The sequence below is a fragment of the Seriola dumerili genome, unplaced genomic scaffold (genome assembly GCF_002260705.1).
Source record: "Seriola dumerili isolate Sdu_G_001 unplaced genomic scaffold, Sdu_1.0 BDQW01001888.1, whole genome shotgun sequence".
Classification (NCBI taxonomy): Eukaryota; Metazoa; Chordata; class Actinopteri; order Carangiformes; family Carangidae; genus Seriola; species Seriola dumerili.
This window is the reverse complement of record NW_019176143.1, coordinates 421896-446797: the sequence shown is the minus strand read 5'-3', so window position 1 is coordinate 446797 and position 24902 is coordinate 421896. Positions and strand designations below refer to the sequence as shown.

Here is a 24902-nt window from a genome sequence, read left to right as displayed (position 1 = left end):
GGGGTCCAGTAGGGTGTTGCGGCAGTGGGAACCATGCTTTATGAGAAACAAAAGTAGGGTTTGGAAAACAATTTGTCCCCCTTGTCACCATATTTATCTTCTGACACTTTTCTCACTTCTGCTTCCATTAACTGTCAGTATTTTACCCGCTTTTCATACAGACCTTCTTCCATCAGCTTCATGTTCCCTGAGACTAATTAACCATCTTTTTCTGTCTCTTTCATTTTGCCCCCACCACCTCCACATGATGTACTTCCTCCAGTGAGTGAATCCCTACATAACGATTGCATATGTCTGATAATTACCCAGTGTGCACAGCATGATAGAAACAGAACAAGTAGAGCGGCATGCCATGCCACGACACTATACATTTTTTTTGTGGATGAATTTTTAAAAAGGATCAGATGACGCAAGCTCATGTTAACATCTTTCACTATTAATTTGTTATCTGCAGTGTATAAAACAGTGTTTCTATGTTTACTCAAATGAGAATTCTGTTTCTATGCCATCTGACTCTATGGCAGCAATTATTATGCCAGTGATCAGTCTCTAGCCCTCAGGGACTGTCCTGCTCCTGTTTAACACCAGTGTGTTGGCCTACATTCTCCACTAAATCCCATTGTTATCATTGAAAATCGACCTTAATGCTTAAGCGTGAGAGCAAAGTGAGGTTGATAATGTTGTATTATACTGACTGTATGAAATACATGGATACATCAAGTGCTGTGTTGCACAATCAATGTTACAGCTATCCACACTCTTCCTTTTTTTTTATTATCCTTTTAATCACTGACAAGGTGTTAAAAGTCATAACAACAAGAGAACATACTGCACTTCCTCGCTTTGCTATGTCATAAATAGTGCTAATATCTTTGCTTCATATCGTAGTATTTCATCTATTGAGGGATGGATACTTTTAGCATGCTCCTGTCCAAGTGCCAAAGGCGTGGCTGCAGTGTGAATCAAAGGCCATGTTCAGACCTGGCATTAACATGCGTCTAAACTGCTAATCTGGGCAGCATCCCAATGCTTCATCCATCAAGCTATTACGGTACATGTGTTTTTGTTCTCCATGCAACAGTATCATGTTGCCACAACATTGTCTCTGTTGGGTGTCATTATCAGTTGAACCAATCGATTTGAACCAAGTTTTGCTATAGAGCCTGGGCCTGTCATTTTACCATTAAGGGAAAAAAAGATTTGAATTACATAATCATCTATTAAGTGATTTTCAATAATATAATAGAGATGAAAGTCTCTGCAGGTCTCTAGAAGGATACAGAAGGTCAGATTAGATCTGTGACAAGTGGAAACAACTATGGTACAAACACAAATTTGAACTCTAGCTTGTTAGCAATTTTGAGGACCACTGTACCGTGAAGGTCTTATTGAGGCATGTCCCTAAGTTTCAGTCAGCAATAGTGCGGCCTTGTGGTCATTAAAGAGATGATGTGAGTTTTTTTTTTTTTTTTTTTTTTTTTTTTTTTTTGAGAATCATGATTAAGATAGTTCACCTGTTTGGATTCAGATTTTGATCTTACACTCTGCATATGATCTTTTTATCAAATATATTTGCTAAGTTTGGACAGCTAATCCCAGGAGAACAGTGTGATGTCAAGACAGCACAAATATAGCTGGGTTTTTTTTTTTCTTCCATTTTTGGTCATCATTTGCCAATAACAGAAATTCAATACAGTCACATCAATTTAAGGCAGAATACATTTTGAGTTTCAATAATATAAATTAAAAGAAAAGCCGGAAAAAAATATTTACATATTTCAAGGGGAGAAAAAACTATTTTTAGCTCAGTTATAAAAGCCCAGGATTTCTGTGGTTATATTCTGCCCCAGTTTTTATGCAGAATCACTGGAGAGCTAAAAATCGCAGCAATTGTTCTGATTTAAATGAGAATGAGGATATCCAGCCGTTGCATGCTGTTTGGCATCCACATCAAGGGCTCAGAGAGGAGATCTGGCAGACTGTGTGTGTGTGAGATGCACAAGTTGGCTGATTGGCAAGAAGGGGAGTTTTTGGAGGGGTTCATCTCATGCTCATGTCTTTTCTAGGTCAGAGTCAATCGTTTGGCATTTTTTCAAGGTCCACATTATAGTAATGGAGTCCCAGTGATCATACTGCAATAATCAACATTGATTCTCCAGGGAGAATGAATTAAACTGTGTTTTTCTGTTTTGTGTGCTGTGTGTGTGTGTGTGTGTTGTGTGTGTGTGTGTGTTGTGGTGGTGTTGTGTGTGTGTGTGTGTGTGTGTGTGTGTGTGTTGTAGTGTCGTCTACTGTGTGAAGGTCCTAGTGCTAATCTTATGGTGATTCACACAGTGTCGTCCTTTTTATTGGCGGTGCATTGAGCTCACCACTTCGGAAACATGCCTATTAAAACACACTCATACATTACACACACACACTCTACATGCACCTGTCAGTCTGTTTGTCAAGCCATGAGAGGCTTTCATCATATCTTTATGAGCCTGTAAATAAAGAGCATGTGAAGTGTGGAGCCACCATCAGCATGTCACTAAGCCAACTCTAATGTAACATTTAAAACCCACAACTGAAATTTCAAACATAGTTGATGCGTGTTTTGACTTGGGAGATCACTTCAATACACAGTATTGTTTTTATATCTATGTGGAGATGCACATCATGCAAACAGGAGGAAATAGTTTAAAGAAGGATTTTGTGGCAATACTATAAACAGGCTATAATCCAACAAGTGCATTAGTTCTTCAACAAGTAGTAAATGAACCCCTTTGGAATTATCTGCATTTAAGTATAGATTTTTCTTCAAATACAGTACAATATTCATGTCATTTAGAATAATGAACAAACAATCTATTATAACTAATAACACTGAATCATTGTATTGTTTTTGTTCGTACTGAATTCAAAATCCAGTGTATTCACAGTGTAGGTTGGAAAAATAACCACTACGCTACTGACATCAACTAAAGCTCACTGGAGTCAGGAGTTAGCAAACCTGTATTCCAATCAATAAAACAAGATAAAAACACATATTCAGTTTGCTATTCACAAGAAACATCTGTTGATGTGAACCATGCATTGCAAAAGAGATCTCAGAAGTTGATTTGCATAAAACTGAAAAGGTTGCAAAGTCACCTCAAGGAGTTCAGATATTCATCAGTCCACAGTCTGACAAACTGTTTATAAATGGAGATGATTTAGTGGATGTGGCTACTCCGCTTAGAAATGTGCACCCAGCTAAGACAGCTCCAAAAGCGTAATGCAGAGTGATCAGTGAGGTAAAAAAAAAAAAAAAAAAAAAAAGAAGCCAAGACTTAAAGGCTTAAATGAATCACTGCTGGGAAAATGCTTTATGGACTGATGAAACTAAGGCTATTCATTTCTAAAGAACCCACAGCACTTTGTATGGGGTCAAAAGGGAACTGCATACCAACATGAAAACATCATCCCAACAGTGACATGCGGTGGAGGGAGCATCATAATTTGGGGCTTTGCTGCCTCTGAGCCTGGACAGCTCGGCGTCATCGAGGGGAAAATACATCATCATCAATCTATTTAAGGTATCTTACTGAATAAAGTCAGGGTGATTGTCCACCAGCTGAAGCAAGATAATGACCCCCATTTAGTACATTTACTACAAAATGACTTCAAACAATGATCTGCCTTGTGTGGTCCAGTCAGAGCCCAGGCCTTAATCCAACAGAGATACTGTAGAAGACCTCAAGATCACTGTTCACACCAGATTCTCCGTTTAAAGAATGGTCCACAAATATTTCTGAACATTGTGCAGGTCTGATCAGCAGCTAGTGAAATTGCTTGCTTGTTGTTATTGGTGCCAAAAGAGATTCCAGCAGTTGTTCAGATAAGATTCTGTAAAACGATCGTTACTGCCACTAGATATCGCACTAGACCACCAGCATCAGCCAATGTAGCAGCTGATTCGTTGGCTTCACGTGTAGCCACACACACACACACCCTCCGTTCAAGTTCTCAGTCAGCAAGGTGTAACGAAGCACAGTGACAGAACACGAAGCACCAATGAATAAAGTCACCCTGTGCACACGAGAGACAACAACAAAAAACAAAAAAAACTATACGACCACAACAGTTAGCCTAGCATATCACGCTAGCATTGCCGTGATATGCTCCACAGCAAAGCTGGCAATAAGCCAGCTAGCAATAGCAACATTTGCCGAAAAACATGGCGAGCCAATATATCGGTAACAGCAAGCTAGCTAACGTTGTCATGTCTACTTTATCCGTCACTAGTGAAAACAGACATGTACCATTGTGCCGCCATGAAGTTACTCACACGTGGAGGAGAAGAAAAGCCAGTTCCGAGGAGTCACGCTGGAGGTCCTTAAGCCGCGTGTCCGTCTTGGGAAAGCCAGAACAGTGTTGGACTGGGACAGAAATGCAGACTTGGACTTCTTGGCGAGGGACAACCACAGGAATGACACGAGGAGCCGGTAAAAACACCAATGAGCTGGTCAAAACTTAAGAACTTCATCGACGTTTTGATGGTCCACTGGCTGACAGGGACTTGCGCCAGTAGTCCACGGCCAACCCGCCTGTGCTCTGGCCTTATCGCTTTCTTTATTGGAGGCCTTTTTAGAAGCTTTCTTCAGCGGAGAAAATCGGAAGAGGCCGCGCACACCTGAACGCTGCTTGCTACAATGTGTCCCTTCGCGTGTGGGCGGGGCGTGCCCGCTTATTAACCTGGGGAGGACCAATGGTTAAAACACAGAGGGATTCACATGCATTAACATGCACGTGTGCAGGCACGAACGTGCACGGAGCTGTCAGACTAAACAAAAATGAAAAGAGAAACTCAAATTAAAACACATTGACAGTGTGACTTCACTCTCTGCTTAGGATGTCATTGCTATCTTTGCATAGAAAATAGGCCAACACAAAATTGTTGGCTTAAGCATATTGTGTTTGTCTATACATGTCACTTTTAAGATTAAGATCAGTGGACACCGGGGGAAAAAATCTTTGAGTTTCTGGTACGCACCAGAAAGTTTTGCGTGCGCACGTGAAAGTAGGCTTATTAATGGGAGGCCGATTAGGGTGAAACACCATGAAAGTGTGCACATACACATGAAATTAACCACGTACACAATGAAAACTTCACATACACACCAAAAACATGCACATACACACTGCGCATTTACACACCCCATCATCTTAACACTGCGTGATATAGGCTGCTTGTGTGTGTGTTAATGTACTGACTTCTGGATACATATGCGCTCATTGCGCTGGCACGGAGCTTTCTGGGGCATACTAGAAACTCAAAGATTTTTTTATCCCCACAATCCCCCCCATGTCCCCTTAGGGGCTCCGTACTTGATTGGTAGGGAAAGGCACAAGCTGTTCAGTGAGTGAAACTAAATTGACTTGGAGATTTAGCTTCTCTACCTGTTACTATAACACTGCAGGGCTTTGGAGGCACTGAAAATTTATGCAACACCTCATTGATCATTTTTATGTTAAACTTGCGTATTTTGTACAAGCCATGCACTGTATATTTTTGCACTGGAGTTATGCATTGTCTAAATAGTAAATAATTAATACCATTATTCACACTGTTACCATAATTCAACAATAAACAGTGTTTATGGTAAACATAATGCCATCTATATTATATGTTTGGGTTTTTTATACAATGAATCAAACATACCTGCAAAAATATTCACAGCCAACATTTATTTCAGTTTGTTGCACCTACAAAACTTGTCTAAGAGAACTTACTGTAAAACAGTGTTTAAGAATTAACATGACACCAAGTAGTACACTAGATATTAGTAAAAGAAGCATCATCAAAAATTCACTATCACTTTTAATAACAACAAACTTATCCTGATCCTGCTGATTAATTCTAGTCTATACAAACAACAATACGTATTTACATGTATTCTGTTACTTGTATTCTGTGACATGCACAAGGCTTATAAACTGACATCACTCAGCACATTGCAGCTGCCATAAATCTCTTTTAAGATGAAGGGAGAGCAAAATCACATGAAGTCTGTTTACATGTGACAAATTTGAAGTTCTGGGCAAAATTATCTTTCTGCTTCTGTCAGTTCACACAGTATGATTCTGTAATCTTCTGCCAGTGAATTTTCTCTGAATAGTGAAGAAACAAATTTGGATAATAGAAATCCTTTTGAATTATGTAGTCCTGTGCTTTGTTGCTCTATGATATAAATGGGTCCACAATTATTTGGAAGGCCACAACATTTGGTCGCCACACTGTGTCCTTGCTTCACTGTCATCCTCGTCTCTTGTTCCCACTCTGCTTTGTTTTTCTAAATTAGAGAGTGAACAGAGCCAAAACCAACAGGGAGGCTGGAGAGTAAAGAGAGAGTGAAGATGAGAGGAGAGGAGATAGGAGGAAAGGAAAAAGGCTGGACTGCAGGCTAATGAATGCAGAGCTTTAGGCTTGAATGATTGGAATGGGACACAGATGGATTAGGCATTTAGCTACAAGAAAGGAGAGTAGAGTGACGAGAGGGAAGACATGGAAAGGGGAGGAGGGGGTATAACCCAATACTGAAAATATCCATGTGTGAGAAACAAGGGGAGGAGAGGGAGAAAGGGAGAGATGGGAAAAAAAGATTACCAACACTTGCTGCACTAATAGCCTAACTTCCAAAAGTGGAAATTGTGATGCACGTCACATCCTGAGAAGCCATGCTATTGGTGCTTTCTGTCCATCAATCACACAGACGGGAATCAAAACACTCCCTCCAGCCTCCATATGTTTTGTCACCATGGTGTTAGAGGATGTCAACACAGTCTAATGCAGCAAGACAGATGCTGGCTATTAGCATTATGGCAAGATCAGGTGACACAACTCTAAGCCGGAGGTCGTTATGACCAGCGTGACTCCTGTGACACACAACGCTCACAAATGAAATGATAGGGCTGTAGGTGTGTGTGTGTGTGTGTGTGTGGTGGGAGGCGGGGGATCACTTGTCATCAGATAGCAGTTATGGTCCAGCCCGAAAATACTTGAATAATCTGTCAGCGTACATGCACGGTTCATGTGTATTTACTGTACGTTGCGCACACACGCACACATACATACACACACGCACACACACATACACACCAATTTACTGATCATAGTGCTAATTATGTGTAGAGAAGGAATCAGCCCTTGATACTTCTGTGTGTGTGTGAGTGTGTGTGTGTGTGTGTGTGTGTGTGTGTGTGTGTGTGTGTGTGTGTGTGTGTGTGTGTGTGTGTGTGTGTGTGTGTGTGTGAGTACTTGTGAGATGGAATTGTCGATGTAGTCAAATGATTTTATGCATCAACAGCTCTGTATAACACATTAGGCCTCCAATCTGTTTGCACTGTGTCAAGTGCAGCCTCATCGTCCTCATGATGGGTATATTTAAACTCTCTCTCTCTCTCTCACACACACTCAAACACACACAGTCACACAGGGCTTAACTGACCTGTAGGGCATGCCAGTTTTATATGCAACTGTCTCCTCTTTGCCCAGTCCAAACATTTTCAGGTACCAGGTGGTCTCCATCTCTCTTATCAGCGCTGCCTTGTGTCGGGGCTGTGCCCCCTGCTTCCCGGAGGTGGAGTTGCGCTTGGCATCCTGGGAGTTGCTTCGGTGGGTTCTCGTCCCGCTGAGGGAGGCCACTGAGTGCTTGCGGTGCACGTGGGGTGGCTGGTGTCCCCCGCCGACGCCCCCTCCGCTGCTTCGGGCGGCTAGCATGGCCCCAGAGGGTGCCCCCTCCCCCTCAAGGGCAGAGTTCAGAGAGCAAGGTGAAGAGGAGGAGCTTCAGGGTTTCCAAGTGTTTCCAAGTCGTTCGCCCCCCCTTTTTGGGATGACTGATCAGTCCAGTTTCAGAGAGTGATGCATGTCTAAGGAAAGCTTATTTTGTCTGTCAGACTGTCAGAGTTCAGTCAGCTCTCTCTGCCTCTACTCTTTTACCATTTGTCTATTTGTTCTGAGTACTTTGTCTCCTCTTCCTGTCTGTCTCAGTCTTTCTTTCTGTCTGTGCAGTGTGCTCTCTGGTCTCTTATAGCCTCATCCAGCCCTGAAACAGGATCCTGGTTTCCTTGTCTCGTCACAGCCTGCCCTGGCCTAAAAGGAGGGAGCCAAACATGCCAGGGTGTCGACAATGTGTACACACTCACACACAATCACACACACACCCTGCATACATGATAGAACACAGATACGTCCAGGTGCTAAAACAATATGTAACAAATACAAATACAAACACAAACACAAACACATAAATGTGAACATATCCACACACAAACACTGACATGCAGGTAGTCAAAAGTGAAAATACAATGCAAATAAAAAGAAGACTCAGCATTTCAGTGAGGATTTATATCAGTAAACACAGTGGAAATTGTTTGAAGCAGAGCTATAAACAATTACTAACATCCACCACGTGTACACTGGCAAACGCAGATTGTGTCTTTTTATCTTCAGGGTTGGTACCAGTGACAACTCTATATTTACACACCTCCTGGACCACTTCAGAGTCTTAGGAGCTTTAACACCATTCCTTGTGTCATAAGACTCCAGGCTGGTGTGGGAGAAACACAAATTTACACCTTTCCCAGGACTAACAATGTGGAAACAGACATTTGGCTGCAGTACACATTAAACTATTTGCACACAGTATGTTAAATATTTGCAGTTTTTCAGACACCAAAACAAGGAAATTGTTATTTGACTATTGCATTTTTAGTTTGGAGGTGTTACATTAAATGTGGCAACATAATCCAGTCACAGCATGGCTCTGCAGGGTAGTTTTAATGTATATCAACATGTAAATTCAAATACCAGTGTGTGAGGTTTTGTGTTTCACTGTGTTTCCATTTGAGTGTGTTTGTCAGTTCAAAGTTCACACACACAGACACCAAAGAGCCTTTATGGATTCCCTCCTGACAACTTTCAAGCAGACTTTAAGTTCTCCTCCTGTTAACTTTTTCTGACCATGAATAAATGTTGTTTCCTGCCTGAATGTGCACCAGAGAGAGAGAGAGAGAGAGAGAGAGAGAGAGAGAGACACAAAACAGCAAAGCACACCGCTACACAAAGAGAGGGAAAGTATTTGAACTGAAGGTGAGCAGAAATACCCAGGAGACACACTTGATCGATCATCGTTTGTGTGCTGCAGAGGGACTGCATGCTGATGAGATGTTAATTCATATCAGGTACTGCAGGAGAGCAGGGGGCCGGTGTGGCCCTTTGCACAGCAAAAGTCTCGTCAAACACACGTAGACGTTCAAAGTTATTCTGTTATGAACAAAAGGAGAGGGTGGCTAGAGCAGGAAGGAGAGAGCCAGAGGGAAGAGGAGGAGACAGAGGGAATTAGAATCCAGCGTGGAGCTCATTATATGAAAGCTGGCTAAGTAAATCGCTGGCTCCCTTGTCCAAACCAGAGGATGAGAGTAAGCTTTTGTTGGCCCTCATTAAAATGCTTGAACAACTGCTTGAATTCAAAGTGAGCGGGTCAAATAATGTCAAACAAATCATAAAGGTCCAACTGCACATTCCTATTGTTTGACAACAAAGATGACATAATGAAAATCAGAGGAAGAATATACTGAAACTCAAATTTACACAATGAATTTTTTTGAATCAGAACATCCATGCAGAGTCTTAAATTCAGCCAAGATTCAGAAATTCAGAGTTGACATCTGCCCCATTGTTTACTGTTGCTACGTCTGTCAATCTTTAAGTTCTGGCGCAGCACAGGATGCAGTCGACAATTTTTACATAATTTTTCAAACAATGATTTTAGCACTACATGTTTTTTACAGAGAGGATTAACCAGTGTGTCTGGCTAATGTAACTCTATCGAAGAAGTTGGCTGGAGTACAAGCTTCCCTGAATGTAATAAAGAGCAGGACAAAACTGCTAATGTTCACTAAAACTCAGATAACACACAGTGAGGGAATACTATAAACTGGATGTGCTTGTAATGAATTAGGTATTTCTGTGTCACTTGTAACCCCAACTAATATAGTTTGTTTGAGCTCAGTCCGTTAAGTGCTTTAATAACCACTCACCCATTAAATGGCTTCTTGTGGTCAAGCCGTGTGGTCCAAGGATCCTCCTGATATCCAAGTAGATTGGTGTCCTTAGAGGTCAAGTGAATAAATCAGCGATGGAGTGTCAGCCTTAAATTATTCAGCAGAGTAATGAGACCCTGATAGCTCACTGGACATGGCTGAGGGGCGTGGTGGGGGTGGGGGTGGTCAGTGCTGACTGTGCAGTGAGAAGAAGAGGATGGAGGACAGACCTCTGACTGTGTCTTGGTCAACAGCTAATTTGGGTTGGAAATTTTGAGTTTTGTAGTATGCTGCAAAGATGTGCCGTATCTTTTTAACCAACCTGTCATTTTTCAGCTACCACTGGAGTATGACTGGGTGATATTACACCATATACAGTACAATGATGAGATTTTGCTGTACCATTTCTATCAAGGTAACTGTCCATTAACTGTTTTTGTTAGGATCGTGTGTGCCTCAGAGGTTGAACCCTAGGGTTATGGGTATAGGTCTGTTTAGTTAAAACAGAATGGCATATTTGACACCGCATCACACAGACCTGGGCGCAGCAATTCAACTGGATGACCTGTTGTCCCTCAAGGTCGCTGCCTGAGGAGATTCATCGCACAAAGTGAATCCAATCTGATGTCTCTGTAATGTCATCGTCACTAAATGGGAAATTCTAGCATGGACAAAATCCGACATTCAAGTCCTTTATCCTGAAACTCCATTGAGACGTAAACTGATACATGGAAACACACAGGCACACACAGACACCCACACACACACACAGGTGTGCATGTTCACAGTCTTTGTCTTAATATGTTAGATTCTGTTCAATAAGTCTAATTTTCACTGGAAGTTTTTGCCTCGTGTGGTAACTGCCTTTGTCTTTTATCAGTGAGGCTGTGCAGTGATGCTGCACAGTACTACAGTAAGGTTTTACACGGTACAGGTGGGTATACAAAATGAGTTACTGGATCGGATTGTGCATAATTATGCTTTACAGATAAGAGTTTAACTACTTTCAGGATTGTTCTCAGATAATTAGTATTGATTCAGATAATCAGTGAGCAGGCCTTTTTAGACGTTATGGACTAAAGTAAAACTGGACAAACATCAGTAGATGCTAATCTGAGAGAATCAGACACAACCTTGAAACTTCGACGTCAAAGGCCTGAAAGCTTCAGTGCCTGTGTGTCTGTGTTTGCACATCAGAATCAGATCAGCACAAGGATCAAGGTTATTGTGGTTGTTAACTTTGATGATTTATTTATTTCATTTCCAAGTACTTTCAGGCATGTGGATGCTTTCTGTCAAAGATGAGAATGACCTTTATAGGTAATCTATCACACTGTAAAATAGGAAGATCCACACCTCTGTACTATCAATAGTAAAGTGTGTTAAATCCCCATAGAGGCACTTTGTTAATGACCGTGTCCTGCACAGCCAGTATTCCACTTTTCTTATTAAACGCTACATCCTTTATATAAAGTGTGTTTTACTCATTGAAAAATGAGCTTAGTGTAATTAATTCAACTTTAAATCTCTTTTTCTCATATACTCATATTTGGATAATCACTTGAGAGAAAGGTCAGCCTTTCATCATCTTTACAGATCACACATAATTCATCATGAAAATTGAATCTTTTTGAACCATGAGTCCATGCTGTAGTCTACTCTCAAAAAATAAAGGTTGGGGGATGGAAGTGTTTACAGATACTGATTGGATTTATAATTAATGCAGATGTCTGAGACTTGGCAAGCAAGAGTTAAAAGACACATACACATAAACATATGCAAACATACACACAAGCTCACACAATCCACACAGGCGCCAAAACTATATGGAGCAAGAAGGAACAGCTGCTCTCTGCACTATTAAATTAGGAGGAGCAAAGTTGAGCCTCTGTATGTCTCTTTAGTCTCCTTTTTCACCCCACAGCCTGTTGTGTGATGAGGACGTTCATTTAAAGAGTAGCAGCCATGCAGTTCACCTTTCATGAGAAATTAGTGCAGTAAGATGCTGAAAACATCGGTGAGGGTAGGTAAAGACTATCTATCTCTTAAATGTAATGTTATATAAGTCGAAGAAATATATATTTGTGTCGTAAAAAATCCCTCTAACCTTTCACATACTGACACACAAAACAAGTGGGGCATGACAAAAGGAGTAGTGTCAAATATCTAACACCGCCCTGCTTGTGGTCTATCAGCTTCCACACAGTAAAAAATGAAGATGTTCAGTTTATAGATAAAGAGACACATTTTTTTTTCATTCATTATTTTGGAATAGCATCGCTGATCTCAGGTGAATTCTTCACTCTGAAAGATGTCAGCTTTCAAAAATGTCAGAAAACAGATCTGTACATTAATGGTGTGGTGATACACCAATATTGACAATAACTGTGATATTTTAAAAATGAAATATTGATATTGTGTTAATATTACACATAATAATATCATGATGGAAAATGTTAGGCTTTGTTTTTATTTCAGTCTTTTCACTATACATTAAGTGTAATTGTTCTTTTTGTACACTTTTTTACAGTTATGGTTAGAGACTCTCTCTCCACCCCCCTACACTTAAATTTTAGTCTAATTCATTTGCCAAAAAAAAGAGACAAAACACACAGTAAACAAAATGAAAGACAAATTGGACTGATATCATTTGTTTATATAGTGTTTTTCAAACACTATATAGAAATATCAGGATAATATCATTATCATGAATTCTTTTGGCCACAATAATCATGTAGTGACATCAGCCCTACTGTATATAGTTACTGACTCACTAAATCTAAATGCAGCCTTATGATGCGTGCACACACACACACACACACACACACACACACACTTTGTGATTCATCAGTAGCTAAAAGGATCTTTTACACTCCTCACTCGTTAAGTCCAAGGTATAATTTTCACATGAAGAATAACATGAAATGTCCACTGGAAACTATTCTTAAGTGACTGGTCTAAGGATGATGACAAGTCCTTGAGTCTGTTTTCTGTTTACAGCAGCCTGCCTGTGTTACCAGTGTGGATGAGCTTAGCTGGATCACTGCGAGGGGAATAAATAGGTGAAGACATTTCTTCTCACAAGTTCCTTATAAGGAAGTGATTCTTTGCTGTATGTTTTCATGTTTGTTTATTTGACTTGACAGTTATACAGATGGGAACGTGTAAATATGAGAGCGATATCAGGGTAACAGAGGGAGAGCTGCCGACTATGGAGCTGAGGAGGCGGGAGTGGATTTTATGGTTATTTATTGATTTCACAGTTTATATGCATGCTTTCATATATTTTTTTGCTTTTATGTATTTGCATGATTTTATTTCTAATGATTTTATTTGTATTATTGCTGTGTTTTGATCATTGTTTTTTTTTATTATTATTATAGATCGAAGCCACCGCAGAGTTTGCCCGAGAAAAGAGAGCCGGCTCTGTCTAGCAAGTGCACAGACAGATGCACAACAAGACGAGCAGAGGGAGGAATCGGGAGCCAGAACGAGCATCTGAGAGGCAGCAGCAGCCCGCCGGTCAGCAACGGAATGACATCCATCAGCTAACCACTTTGTACCTCGAGAAGTGATAGTGAGTCGCGGTAGCATCCAGTCTCCCCCCTTAGTTCAGCATGAGAGTTTGAAGAAGTAGAGCTGCCCAGGCAGTAAGAAACCATGCTAAGCTGCAAAGAAAAGAAGAGATAGAAATAAAAGCAATACAGGAGTTAACGTTATATTGCTTTACACCGACAGTTCTTAGCAAGTGAATGAAGTTTGATGCCAAACTCACATCGTTTCCTCTAGACTGTTAAGTAAACAGCTGTGAATGCTAACAACTAATGTTGCTAAGGTAGCGATAGCAAATACTTACATATGGCACCTTTAATCAGCATGAATAAGTGGGAAGGTGAAGGAGATGTGTGTGATGTTTCCTTAAAAGTCCATCTGGAAATAGATAAGCACATGGTTACATTTTCTAATTTAAAGCATGAAAGAACACATTTCACTATATTGTACTCGGACCTTTGCTATGAAGCAAATAAAAAATAAAGGAAAAAATGATTAAAATGTATTACACGGTAAACTGTAAACAGCCCGTTGACTTTACAAAGTGATAAAATAAAGTGTTAACTGAAAATGCCTCTTGCAGGTTAACATTGGTACACGCATGGACACACAATCAACCATATGCAAAGTAAAGCGAACACACACACACATGCAGCGATGCACGTGCACACATTTTGTCTTGATTTAGCACCAGTGTTCCTGTCCACTCTCGTCAGCTGACAATAAATTATAAACACATTCCTTCACCGCTCTGTCACCAGGAGAATTTATTACCATCCACACTGACAGCTTTGATTGGACACAGTTCACAGCTTCAGAGATTCCTGGAAAGCCACGTGCTCATGAGGGAGCTCACACACACATCTTGTGCAAAACACAAAGACACACAAGTAGAAAACAGCCACCTGGACTAATATAGAACGATACAAAGATATTAGGTTCAGCTTCTCCAACAAATGCAACATTTTTTGAAGTGTATAAAAATAATAGTGAGTAGGTGACAGAGAGAAGAAAAATTATGAAAAGATTAAACTAAAAGCCTGAAATAGTGCTTCAGTGTCTTTTGTAATACAGAGGTTAAAGCTCAGTGTGATTAATGAGACAGTCAACACACCCACATGCATTTATATCATCATTCCCTCCGCCCTGTTAGAGTTCAGTAAAGTGTTGTTTTTACTGTTATATATGCCTCCTCTCATCTTGTCATCTTATCAACTCTTAGTCATCCATCGTATGGATTCCTGCATAATTAATTTCTCTCCCTCTTAAAAGAAGGCTTATTCAAAAAATTCATGGTTTCATGGAGCATCATATTTTCTAAACCTCTCATCACTCTTTCTGGGATATATTGTATCTTCCCTGTAATGATATAGCCATCCATCCTGCCATCAACACACTTCCATGTATTGAATAAGGGCAAGGGTTTTGGTTTAACAGAGTCAGCAGAGCAAACAAGACGTGGATTTCCAGAGCAGCTGCCACCAGCTCCCTCTGCTGGATCATTCTAGCCAGCTGAGAGGTATAAGCTGTCCCCCACACTGATACATCAGGGACAACCTCTTCAACAGGAGAGACCTCAGTTTATTAATCTGAGTATGTAGTTACAGTAGTTTGACTCTGAGATCCTCCTGTGGATTAGTGACCAACAGATAAAGTGATAAAGCTTCTCCTACTGCACAGGCCTCCAAGCTAGCTCAGCTAGGCTAATATTCAGTATTATCATGCTAACCAAAACTGCTTGTCATACAGTAATGTTGCAAATATATGGTGTTACTGTACATAAACAATTTACACTAACAATTCTCTGTCAGTGGCATATTGCAACCTCATAAAGTTGTTATGGTGAACAAACAGTGGCTTATTTATACTGTACATCCAGAAGATACACTGCAACATTAGTTTTCATTTGGATCTGATTAATCTAAGTACAATATTCACTCTATTTCAGATCTGTTTTTGTCCTAACCAACTCCTGAAAGTAATATCTGAGTCATTAGCAGCAAAATGCTCCGCTGTGTTCAGGAGCTACGTTTGTCTGTTGTCTGGTCCTGGGCTGGTAGCGGAGAGGTATATCACATACTTCTTTTGTTGAAATGCTGACATGGCTGCTAAAAGAACAGTAAATTTGTGGGTTGTAAAAATAATACAAAAAGATGCTTAAGGGAGCTGCACAGACAGGTGGCTTTCACAGTGCACAGTCATTGTTAAATTAAAAGAAACTTTATTAGTGCAGCTTTAAAAGACATTTTGTCACACTCGCTGAAAGTATGGGTGACAAAAAGTGGCCCACATGTGCACGCTTTTAATTACACAAGCACTCATCCAGAAAGGGGCCCCTGGAACATGTTTATTGTTCATTCATTCTTTCATTCTCATTTATCTGGTGGCCCAGTAGAAGTGGCCATATGGAGGCACGGCAATGTCGAGGGACAACATGATAAAACCGACCATTCTCTGCAAACCCGCTTGACTGTGAGAAGACAATAACTCATTTTCCAGGTTGTCACTACAATCCAAAATATTGACTGGATTTTTACCAATATTTGACAGAGAATTAATTTCCTGCTTTGACAAGAAAAACACGTATTATAGTGACTGAAAATAACATTTATTCAACTATTAAGAATTGTCACACATGTGTCACAGTGACAGGCTATTGTAGTAATAGAAAGTTAACAGTGTAAACATTTTATACAGATGTTCTGATAGGAACAAAATGAGCTAAATTCCTGTAATAGTAAAAATTGATTGTTGTGTTTGAAATTGATTTGCCACTAGAAATACAGCAGAAATGTATCTGAGGTAAACGCTGCCTTAATTTTAATTCCACTACAACAACTGAAACAACAGCAGCTTTGACAGTAAGAGTCTGTGTTCATTCAAATATCTTTTAGCAAAACTTACAGACATCAGAGTAAAGCAAGTAATGTCAAAATGATATTGTTCTTAAAGAATGTGCCCTGTGTTTTACACATACACCATCGATTTTATGTTTTTGAAAATGCATTTTTGAGTAATTGTTGAGGTAGCAGTTTTACTTCCTCACGAATATTGCTTATTGAAATCAACCCTACCTAATGCATGTGAAGATTCAGTCAGTATAAATATAAATGTTTTGTAAATAATATATATTGTCTGTTCATCAGGACCAAACATAATGATTGTAAAATAAATGTGAATAACAGGACTAGGAACCCTAATAAGCTGGACCAGATGCCCAGTGAAGCAGTGGCACAACTGCCATCTACATTATTTTCAATTTTCAATTTTGTGCCTCAGTTTATTTCTTATCATTTTCTCACTAATCATCAATGGCAGTGGATGCTGTTGAAGCATTGACCTCAGTGGCAGCTGTAGCGAGTGAGGCCGAGGTCCCAGTTGAGGTCCCATCGCGGGGTTTGGAACGGGGCCTCATCATTTCTTCTGTGTTGCGTTCAGGTTTGACCAAGAGAACGTAGCACTTGGGCAGGAAGATGCAGGTCAGCAGGCCAAAGCTGGAGGCCAAGATGGCGAAAATCTGGACAGCTACCATGAACTTTCCACGTGTGCTGAGGTAAGCCGGGACAAACGAGATCCACACAATGAAGAAGACGAGCATGCCAAAGGTCACGCACTTCGCTTCGCTGGAAGACAGATAAAGAAAGGCATGTATATGCTTCTTAAGTGTTGAAAGAGGAGTTTTTTTAACACCAAGATGGTTCGAAAAGAGGATTAATGCTCTGAATCTCAAAGGTTGGGAAAAGACCGGAAGAGGAACACCAAGGAGAATAATCTTTCACACTTATTGTCCTTTTATTTGTGTGTTTGCACCATCTGTCTAAGTTTATATAATTCCTACTGATATGCGCACACAGCCAAAATATTATTTCGCATAAACAGAAGTGTCTGTCAAGAAATAATCCCCCTATAATTTTACACTGTATATTCAATACTTAATGAATCTATCTCTATGCATAGAAAGATCTAAACAAGATAGAGAAAAAGATAAAGTCGTCATAACTTCAAGGCATAAATATTCTGTAGGGTATTGTTTATTTTCATTGACCCCAATGGGCCAGTGGCTGTGGTGATATTAATGTAACTGCTCATCTGTTGTCTACCTGAAGTGGTCCTCCAGCTTTCGGGCTATGAAGGCAAAGATGAATGCCAGCAGAGCCAGCAGGATGTCATAGCCGAAGATGCAGCAGATGAAGACCACAGAGCCTTCATCACACTCAAGAATGATCTTTATATTCTGGGCTGAAGTATTTTTGACAGGGTGTGGAGGGAGGACGATCAGCCACACCGTGCATGCGATAGCCTGGATGATAAGGTAAGTAAAATTATATTATAACATCAGACACTACTAGCATTAAGAGGTCAGAGTAAGATGTCAAGTGAGGTGCAAAGTCTTCTTTTAAATGTATGTACCTGTATTAATGTTGCCACAGCAGCTATTGCCCTCTGGTGGGCGCAGGTGAGAATGTCAACATCAGAGTTGGCGCTGGTGTTCACATCATTGTTGTTATTTGTGTTGGTTACAATGACATCAGGACTGCCGCTGTTGGCTGCTGCTTCGGCTGCTGCTTTTGCAGCTTTGGCAGCTGCTTTTGCTTTGGCTCGCGCTGCTTTCAGAGCCTGGGCTCTCAGCATCAACACTGCTGTCTTACCTGAAGTAAAAACATATCAGGATGCTACAGTGCAGTCTGTAGCCTTGAACAAAATCTGAAAGGGTGAAATAAGCTCAGCAGGGGGTACATTCATTTCTCCTGGTGACTACTGGAGATACTCAGATTGCAATAGACAGACCATTGCCAGGCAATACAGTGCACACACATAAAAACACACAAATGAGGTATACCTCTGTTGAGAGTGTACCCACCCATGATAGAGGAAAGGCAGAGAGCGAAGCCCAGAGCCAGGCCGACTTGGCTGGTCATGCAGCTCCAGTCCTGAGGCTCTCCGAGGAAGACGATGGAGGAGAGGAAGGTCACCACCAGCGCAAATAGCAGCGAGAAACTCAACAGAGGATCATTGGCTTTCACCAGAGGGGTGCTGATGTTCACAACAAACACCACCTGGAAAAAAGAAGAACACAAACACAATGAAACGCAAAATTTGACGGGATCTATTGGCCTCACTAGTAGATATACGTTTTCCCCTTTGTGATTCTCACCCCGACAGCGATGGTAACTAATGCTCCAAAGGCAGAGATGACGATGAGAGTGATCCCCAGTGGCTCCCCAAAGGCCAGGAACTCAATTATTTTTGCCACACAGATATCATGAGCATCATTGGACCAGTAGTCTCCACTGCACAGGATACATTCACGAGCATCTGTGTGAAGGAGAGGGTGATCAGAGGGTCGCAGGGTGTGTGTGTCCTTTATCACAGTCTCTGAACAGCGACAGCAGAAGTTACATGCTGTATCATTTGGTGACTTCAAACTGTCCAGGAGGACCAGTGGATACAACTGTCCTCTAAAACATGACAGGATTTATCAGCCTAAAATAAGACTGTTATGATACAGCACCGTTTCAGTGTGACATGATAGTGAATTGGAGTGTAAAATGTTGGCTTATTTTTGCGGCCTTATGAACACAACTTCCTCATTGTGATAATTGGCAATTTTTCAATAATGCATCTCCATATATTATAATAGTTTCAGGCTATGAAGTGATGAAATAAAACAGAGCAGTAATTTCTTCTGATAGATTCACTAAGATATGGCTAACTGCCCCCTTGTCTTGAACGTCTTCTTGTTGTTTGTTTATTTCAAATTTAAGAAAAAAGTGAAAAAAAGAAAAATTACCAAGGTTAATATTTCAGTTCAGACTTTTCAGGAAGATATACAGTTTGGAAAGTTGTATACTGACTAGTTGTGTTGCTGATCTCTCCGTCAGCACATGGGATACAGTCAAAGCAACAGACTGGCTCTCCCTGCCGGATCCCCTTCCTGGTGCCGGGCTGACAGTTCTCACTGCACACTGAGCGAGGAGGCTGCAACACACACACACACACACACAAACACACACACACACACACACATACACACACAAACACAGACTTGGACATATGCACGAACCAACTAATATTCTAGAAGAGCGTATGGTTAATTGATGTCTTAATCAATGTGCTCCTGACCTCCAGCACTTCATTGTTCCACACAATGGAGTCATTCATTATGGTCATCCTGTCCTCTGGGGCCGCTGAGCCATTGTAGCGTCCCACCGTGATGTAGTATATCTCCCCATTACTATTGACCTGCCAGTTAATGATGTCATAGAAGCCCTCCACATCCCCATCAGTGAAGTAGATCTCTTCGTTTGTGTTTGGCACTTTGAAACGCACGTTCTTCAGGTAGTACATCAGCTGAGGAGGAGAGAGATGGAGCCACATTTTACAACAGGTATAAGCAACAGTTTGAAATAATATGATTCACATTCCATGATCGAAAAGGGGCAGGGCCCCCTCCTCAAAACAAATAACGTAAATGGTGTACCACATATGATCTGCCAATGCTTTTAACAACCATTTGTGTGTGTGTGTGTGGCTTAATGAAAACATCAAAACACATAACACACACACACAAACAAAAAACTAAGCACAGAATTACTCATTTCACTCAATCATTCTTTATGTTTGGTTCAATTATTTGATTTGTAATATTTTCTAATATTTAAAATATTTAAAATGACTATCTTACCATAATCTTGTTTCCTGTCACACAGCACTTTAGGACACTTCTTGTCATACAGTAATGTGTGTATTTGCATAAAAGTATTTTATGCAACATAGCATTCATATACTGGTCTAACGTGCATATAAAAACAATTGTATTCTCTCTCTCTCTCTGTCTCTCACACACACACACACACACACACACACACACAAACACACACATGTACGTACCTGCCATGGCTCAAAGTTGGTGATGTCAGCACAGGTGCTCCCACTGAACGGCCCTTGTCCATTCACACAGTGCTCCAGGTTGTGCAAGGCGTGTGCCACAGCATACACTGCTTTGTATACACTGTGGGGAGACACCTTCATCATCATCATCATCATCATCATCATCATCATCATCATCATCATCATCATTCACAAGCAGATATCTCAGCACATGAAATTAAATCATGGCCAGGCGAGACTTTTTGGTTAAATAATGGTCAATCAGTGATATGTCACCAGTAGTAGAGGTGATAGACAGATACTAGGGACATAAAGATGACAGTGGTGACATTACTAACAGCAGCAGTCTGAGTGGTGAGAACTGACCTGTAAGTGATCCGTAACTGGGAAACATCAGAGTAAGTGTTGTTGAGCGGTGCCAGAGACTCGCTACCTGTACACAGCCCTTCAGGAACCCCCCTCACAGCCCGGGACAGTGTGCTGTTAACCTCCTTAGCCCTCTGTTTGGCCTGTTTCAGAGCTTTGCTGTAGTCCAGTGTGCAGTTAAATGCCTGTAAGACAAAAAAAAAAAAAATATTGTCAAAAACACCACTTTCTCTTGATCAATTTGAATATTTGTGTGTTTGGTAAGAAAAAAAAAAAACATGCTTTTTCAGTGTTTTCAGTTAATTGTCCCAGCAATTGTCAGACCCTGGATGTGGCCAGTCAATGAGTGAAGATAGATCAGTGGGCACCCAAAGTTCCCCAGGTCAGTTAAGCAGCTTAATAAACACACCGTCTCCCAGAATTCCTCAGTGAGTTGGTCAGCATAGGGGTCCAGGTCCAGTAGATGGCGCTGAAGACCAGGGATGTCAGCCCTCTTCACCCCAAAGCCTAAGGTACCACCCAGCACTGAGCTCACCTGGATAAAAACATGCACATCATCAGCCTCAGCTCAAACTGTGATGTATCATGTTTTGTTCAGACTGGTCAGAGCCTCTGGAACATCTGTAATTGCACTGTTTCTGTTCAAACATCAGTCAGTTGGTCACCCTTGCTCATCACTTGATTGAGCACTCACCCCGGGGTGGTTAATGAGAGCAGAGGTGACCCAGGCCTCGCTGGCAATCCAGGTGCGGTTGGTCACATTGTGCCGGAGGAGCTCAAAGATGAGAGGACTAAGGTCCACGTCTGATGAGAAGACCACGATGATCTTGGCCGTGGACTCAACTACAGTTTCAACAATACGCTGGATGTCCTCTGGGGAACTCACCTAATGTTTATACAAGGGGTAACAGGATTTAAAAAAAAACACTAATGACTTGTAATGTATTGATGTGATGACAATAACAGGTGGGATATTGATCAAATATTGATGAACTGATTACTTTTGGCAGGGTCTCAGAGAAGGAGATGCAGACACCAGCTTCTTCCACCTGCTCCTTGAAGTCTTTGATGCCGTACTTGCCATAATCATCGTCTGCAGCTATGGTGCCCACCCAGGTCCAGCCAAAGTGCAGCACCAGCTGGGCCATAGCTGTAGACTGGTGCTTGTCATTGGGAATGGTCCTCAGGAAGGTGGGGAACTGGAACTTACTTTCCAGGGCGGAGCATGTTGAACAATAGCTGACCTAAAGATAAGAGGACGAGCACGTCTCAGTCTGTTGACATCGCCTTGTCTTTATCTACCTTTGTGTCACTCACCACTGCCTTACCTGCGGGAAGTGATAAAGTCCCAGTATCCTGGCAGTGGCGATGGACAGATCGGAGCCCCCAGCGCCCACTAGAGCAGCCAGAGGCGCCCCACTCCCGCAGCGGTAGTTGGGTACAGCCTCATCTTGGCCTGTCAGGTAGGTGAGGGTGCCCTCAACGGCCTTGGAGATGGTGAAGCAGGAGTCATAGACAACGTAGCCCAGGTCGGTTTCAGGCAGCAGGTCGTTCCTCTCGTTTATTTCATTGATGGCAAACAGCATGGTCTGGGTCCAGCGGAAGGTGCGGAAGTTAAACCTGGAGGATGTTGGGAAGGTGACGAATAAACAGTACATTTATATAGAGATCAGTTTTACTCTACTGTCTGTTGTCTTTAACAGCCTCAAACGTTTGCATTTAGACAGAAAGAAAGAAAAATGTATTCATTCAATGCAGTATATGTGCAAAATTAACTTGATTGAAGATATACACAGACTATTGTAGTCTTGATGTTATTACCTAAATTACCCATGAGAGGACAGTTCACAGACTTGCTGGTTATTGTTGCATATCACTGTGTAAAGGCCTGTCTTCATAATAATATGGTCAACTGTAGCTAATTGGCCCCAGAGGTGCTGCCCTGCTATGTCTTGATTTCTGTAGTAAAATCATGAAGTTAAAAGGTCTCATGAGTACACAGTGAGGATGAAACACATAATTAAGTCACTCAAGTAAAACAATTTCTCATTTAATGGCTATAGAATTAAACTATTTGACTTTGATAGGAGTATAGGGTCATCTTTGACTAGTTTAATACACTCTAACAACAGCTTAACCTAAAGGAGACTGAACAAATACAGACACGATGATGAAAAACAGGTCATGTGAACAGGTCAAAGATGGCTCAACTCACCCCTCACACCCCGAGGAGACTGGCACCCTCGAAGTGTTGCCATCAGTGGAAGCAATACGCTTGTGAACAGAAAACATCCCCCCAATAACGACCTTCTTCCTCTCTACATCCTTGTAGCCGTTCAGATTGAACTTGGCCTTCAGCTTGCAGGTGGACTCTGCCGTAACAGACCTGTAAAAGTAGAAAAAGGCACATAATCCAAGCAAAAAGTGGCCGATTTCCATGCTATGTGGACGCTGAAAGGAGTCGGGAGAGCTCTCACTGTGGCAGACAGCAAAGTGTGACAGGTGTCTTATCTGCTCCCAGGGGAGATGTGCTGCACAAGGTAACCTGAGAACAGATTCAATGGTGCAAAAGTGAAGAGGAGGACAGTGGAATACAGTGACTGGCTGAGAGCATATTAATCTATATTTAATGTGAAACATAGACAAGAAGAATTTTGTTCATTTTGGTAAATACCAGAATATTATTATCTCATTAATGGTGTATATAGTCAAGTGTGGCTCAAAACTTGTTCCACTGGTTTTGTCACCCCCCAAGATCACGAATTGGATCCTGGACCAGCAAAAAGTAAAACAAACACAAACACACTCCTACGCCAAATAAATCCAATAAAACATCCCATCATTTCATTTCATCTCTCTGTGTTCTCTCTCTCTCTTGCCTCCTGTAAATACCGATCAGTTCATTAGTCGTAATCAGGTCAACTGCAGGAGACAAACTGCCACAGGCCATTGGTTAATTGGCGGCTGCATGTGCTAACTTGCACAGTCTTCACACAACATTATGGCGTGGCTACTGTTCCAAAATTGTGTCTCGTCCCCTGAGTGTGGGTCTGCGGTGTGCTGGATGGATGATTGAACTTGTCTGCTCTTGTCTCTCAGTCAGCGGGGACAAACACACACCTGAACCTCCGGCACACAGGGGGACCTCTGCCGGGTAACGAGGGCCGACTGCACACAAATAGGATCTTAATAAAATCAAATTACACTGTAAACTTCTCACAACAATATGGCTGTTTACAGTGGTTGTATGTCACTATTATAACATGATGTTATAATAAAGCGAAATTTGCTCACAGAAAGCAGGAATCTAAATAAAGGAAGGAGATACTGAGATGTATTTCTTGTGTAGTTGCTGATGATAAATGATTACCGTGTGTGTGTGTGTGTGTGTGAGTGTGCAATTGAGTCCTTGTGATCTGTCTCAGGCGCATGAGAGACACCTGAGTGATACTGATGAGTTCTGCAAGAAATCAATTATGTGCCGTCACTTACAAAAATGCTAATTTATAATAGCCCAGCCCCATGCAGAGACTTTTAAAGAGGCACATGTTTAAATGGAGGAGGCTCCAGCAGGTTGATTGGCTGTGTATTCAACATTTCTATCTGGAAGTTGTGCTATGACAACAACCACATGAAGAAATGAGACTTGTGAAATGAGGATTTTTCAGTGTGGTGAGATACCTTCACATGCATCCAGTGGTGAACAAAATTGTTGTGATATTAGTTATCTGGCTGTTATTGCACTTGGGGCTGCATTAAATGAAGTGAAATTGTTTCAGCATATACATATATATATATTCATTTATACAAAAAAATGCAACTCAGATAAAACATAAATTATGAGGTCAGGATATTTTAAGCATGGAGTGGCTTTATTCAAACTGTATTAACTTGGACCTCTGCTACGTCAATAGTGCATTAGAGTTCCTCGTCTACTATTTTGCACCTTCTCCATTTTATTGGGTTAACGTTTAATTGGTGTTTGGTGGAATTTTATCAGCAAGACATATCAGGTCAGCCTACCTCTA

At 41.2% G+C, this 24902-nt stretch overlaps 2 protein-coding genes across 2 annotated transcripts in view; both read right to left on the bottom strand.

Moving 5' to 3' along the window:
- The window catches only part of kcnab1 (potassium voltage-gated channel subfamily A member regulatory beta subunit 1), a 131100-nt gene extending 123359 nt beyond the window's left edge, over positions 1–7741 (bottom strand). The window contains exon 1 of the mRNA XM_022768862.1: positions 7470–7741. Coding sequence (XP_022624583.1) covers positions 7470–7741 — 272 coding nt within the window. The remainder of the gene's footprint in view (positions 1–7469) is intronic.
- Positions 7742–16918: 9177 nt separating this feature from the next.
- On the bottom strand, positions 16919–23824 carry LOC111239104 (vomeronasal type-2 receptor 1-like). Its single transcript, XM_022768895.1, has 15 exons — positions 23754–23824; positions 23090–23260; positions 22203–22494; positions 21876–22118; positions 21569–21760; positions 21284–21409; positions 20875–21059; positions 20509–20629; positions 19741–19968; positions 19473–19596; positions 18773–18933; positions 18479–18674; positions 18028–18266; positions 17718–17917; positions 16919–17240 (listed from the first exon to the last, which is right to left on the bottom strand). Exons 1-15 carry the CDS (start codon positions 23822–23824, stop codon positions 16919–16921), a joined length of 2871 nt encoding a protein of 956 aa, XP_022624616.1.
- Between the last annotated feature and the right edge of the window lie 1078 nt (positions 23825–24902).

Bases quoted from the DNA above. Each gene is read 5' to 3' on its own strand.
- LOC111239104 (XM_022768895.1), bottom strand. From the start codon at position 23,824: ATGGCCTGTGGCAGTTTGTCTCCTGCAGTTGACCTGATTACGACTAAT. The intron at 22,119-22,202 runs GTAAGGCAGTGG...TCTTATCTTTAG, and splicing joins GACTTTATCACTTCCCGCAG to GTCAGCTATTGTTCAACATG. The intron at 17,241-17,717 runs GTAGACAACAGA...TCTGTCTTCCAG, and splicing joins AAGCTGGAGGACCACTTCAG to CGAAGCGAAGTGCGTGACCT.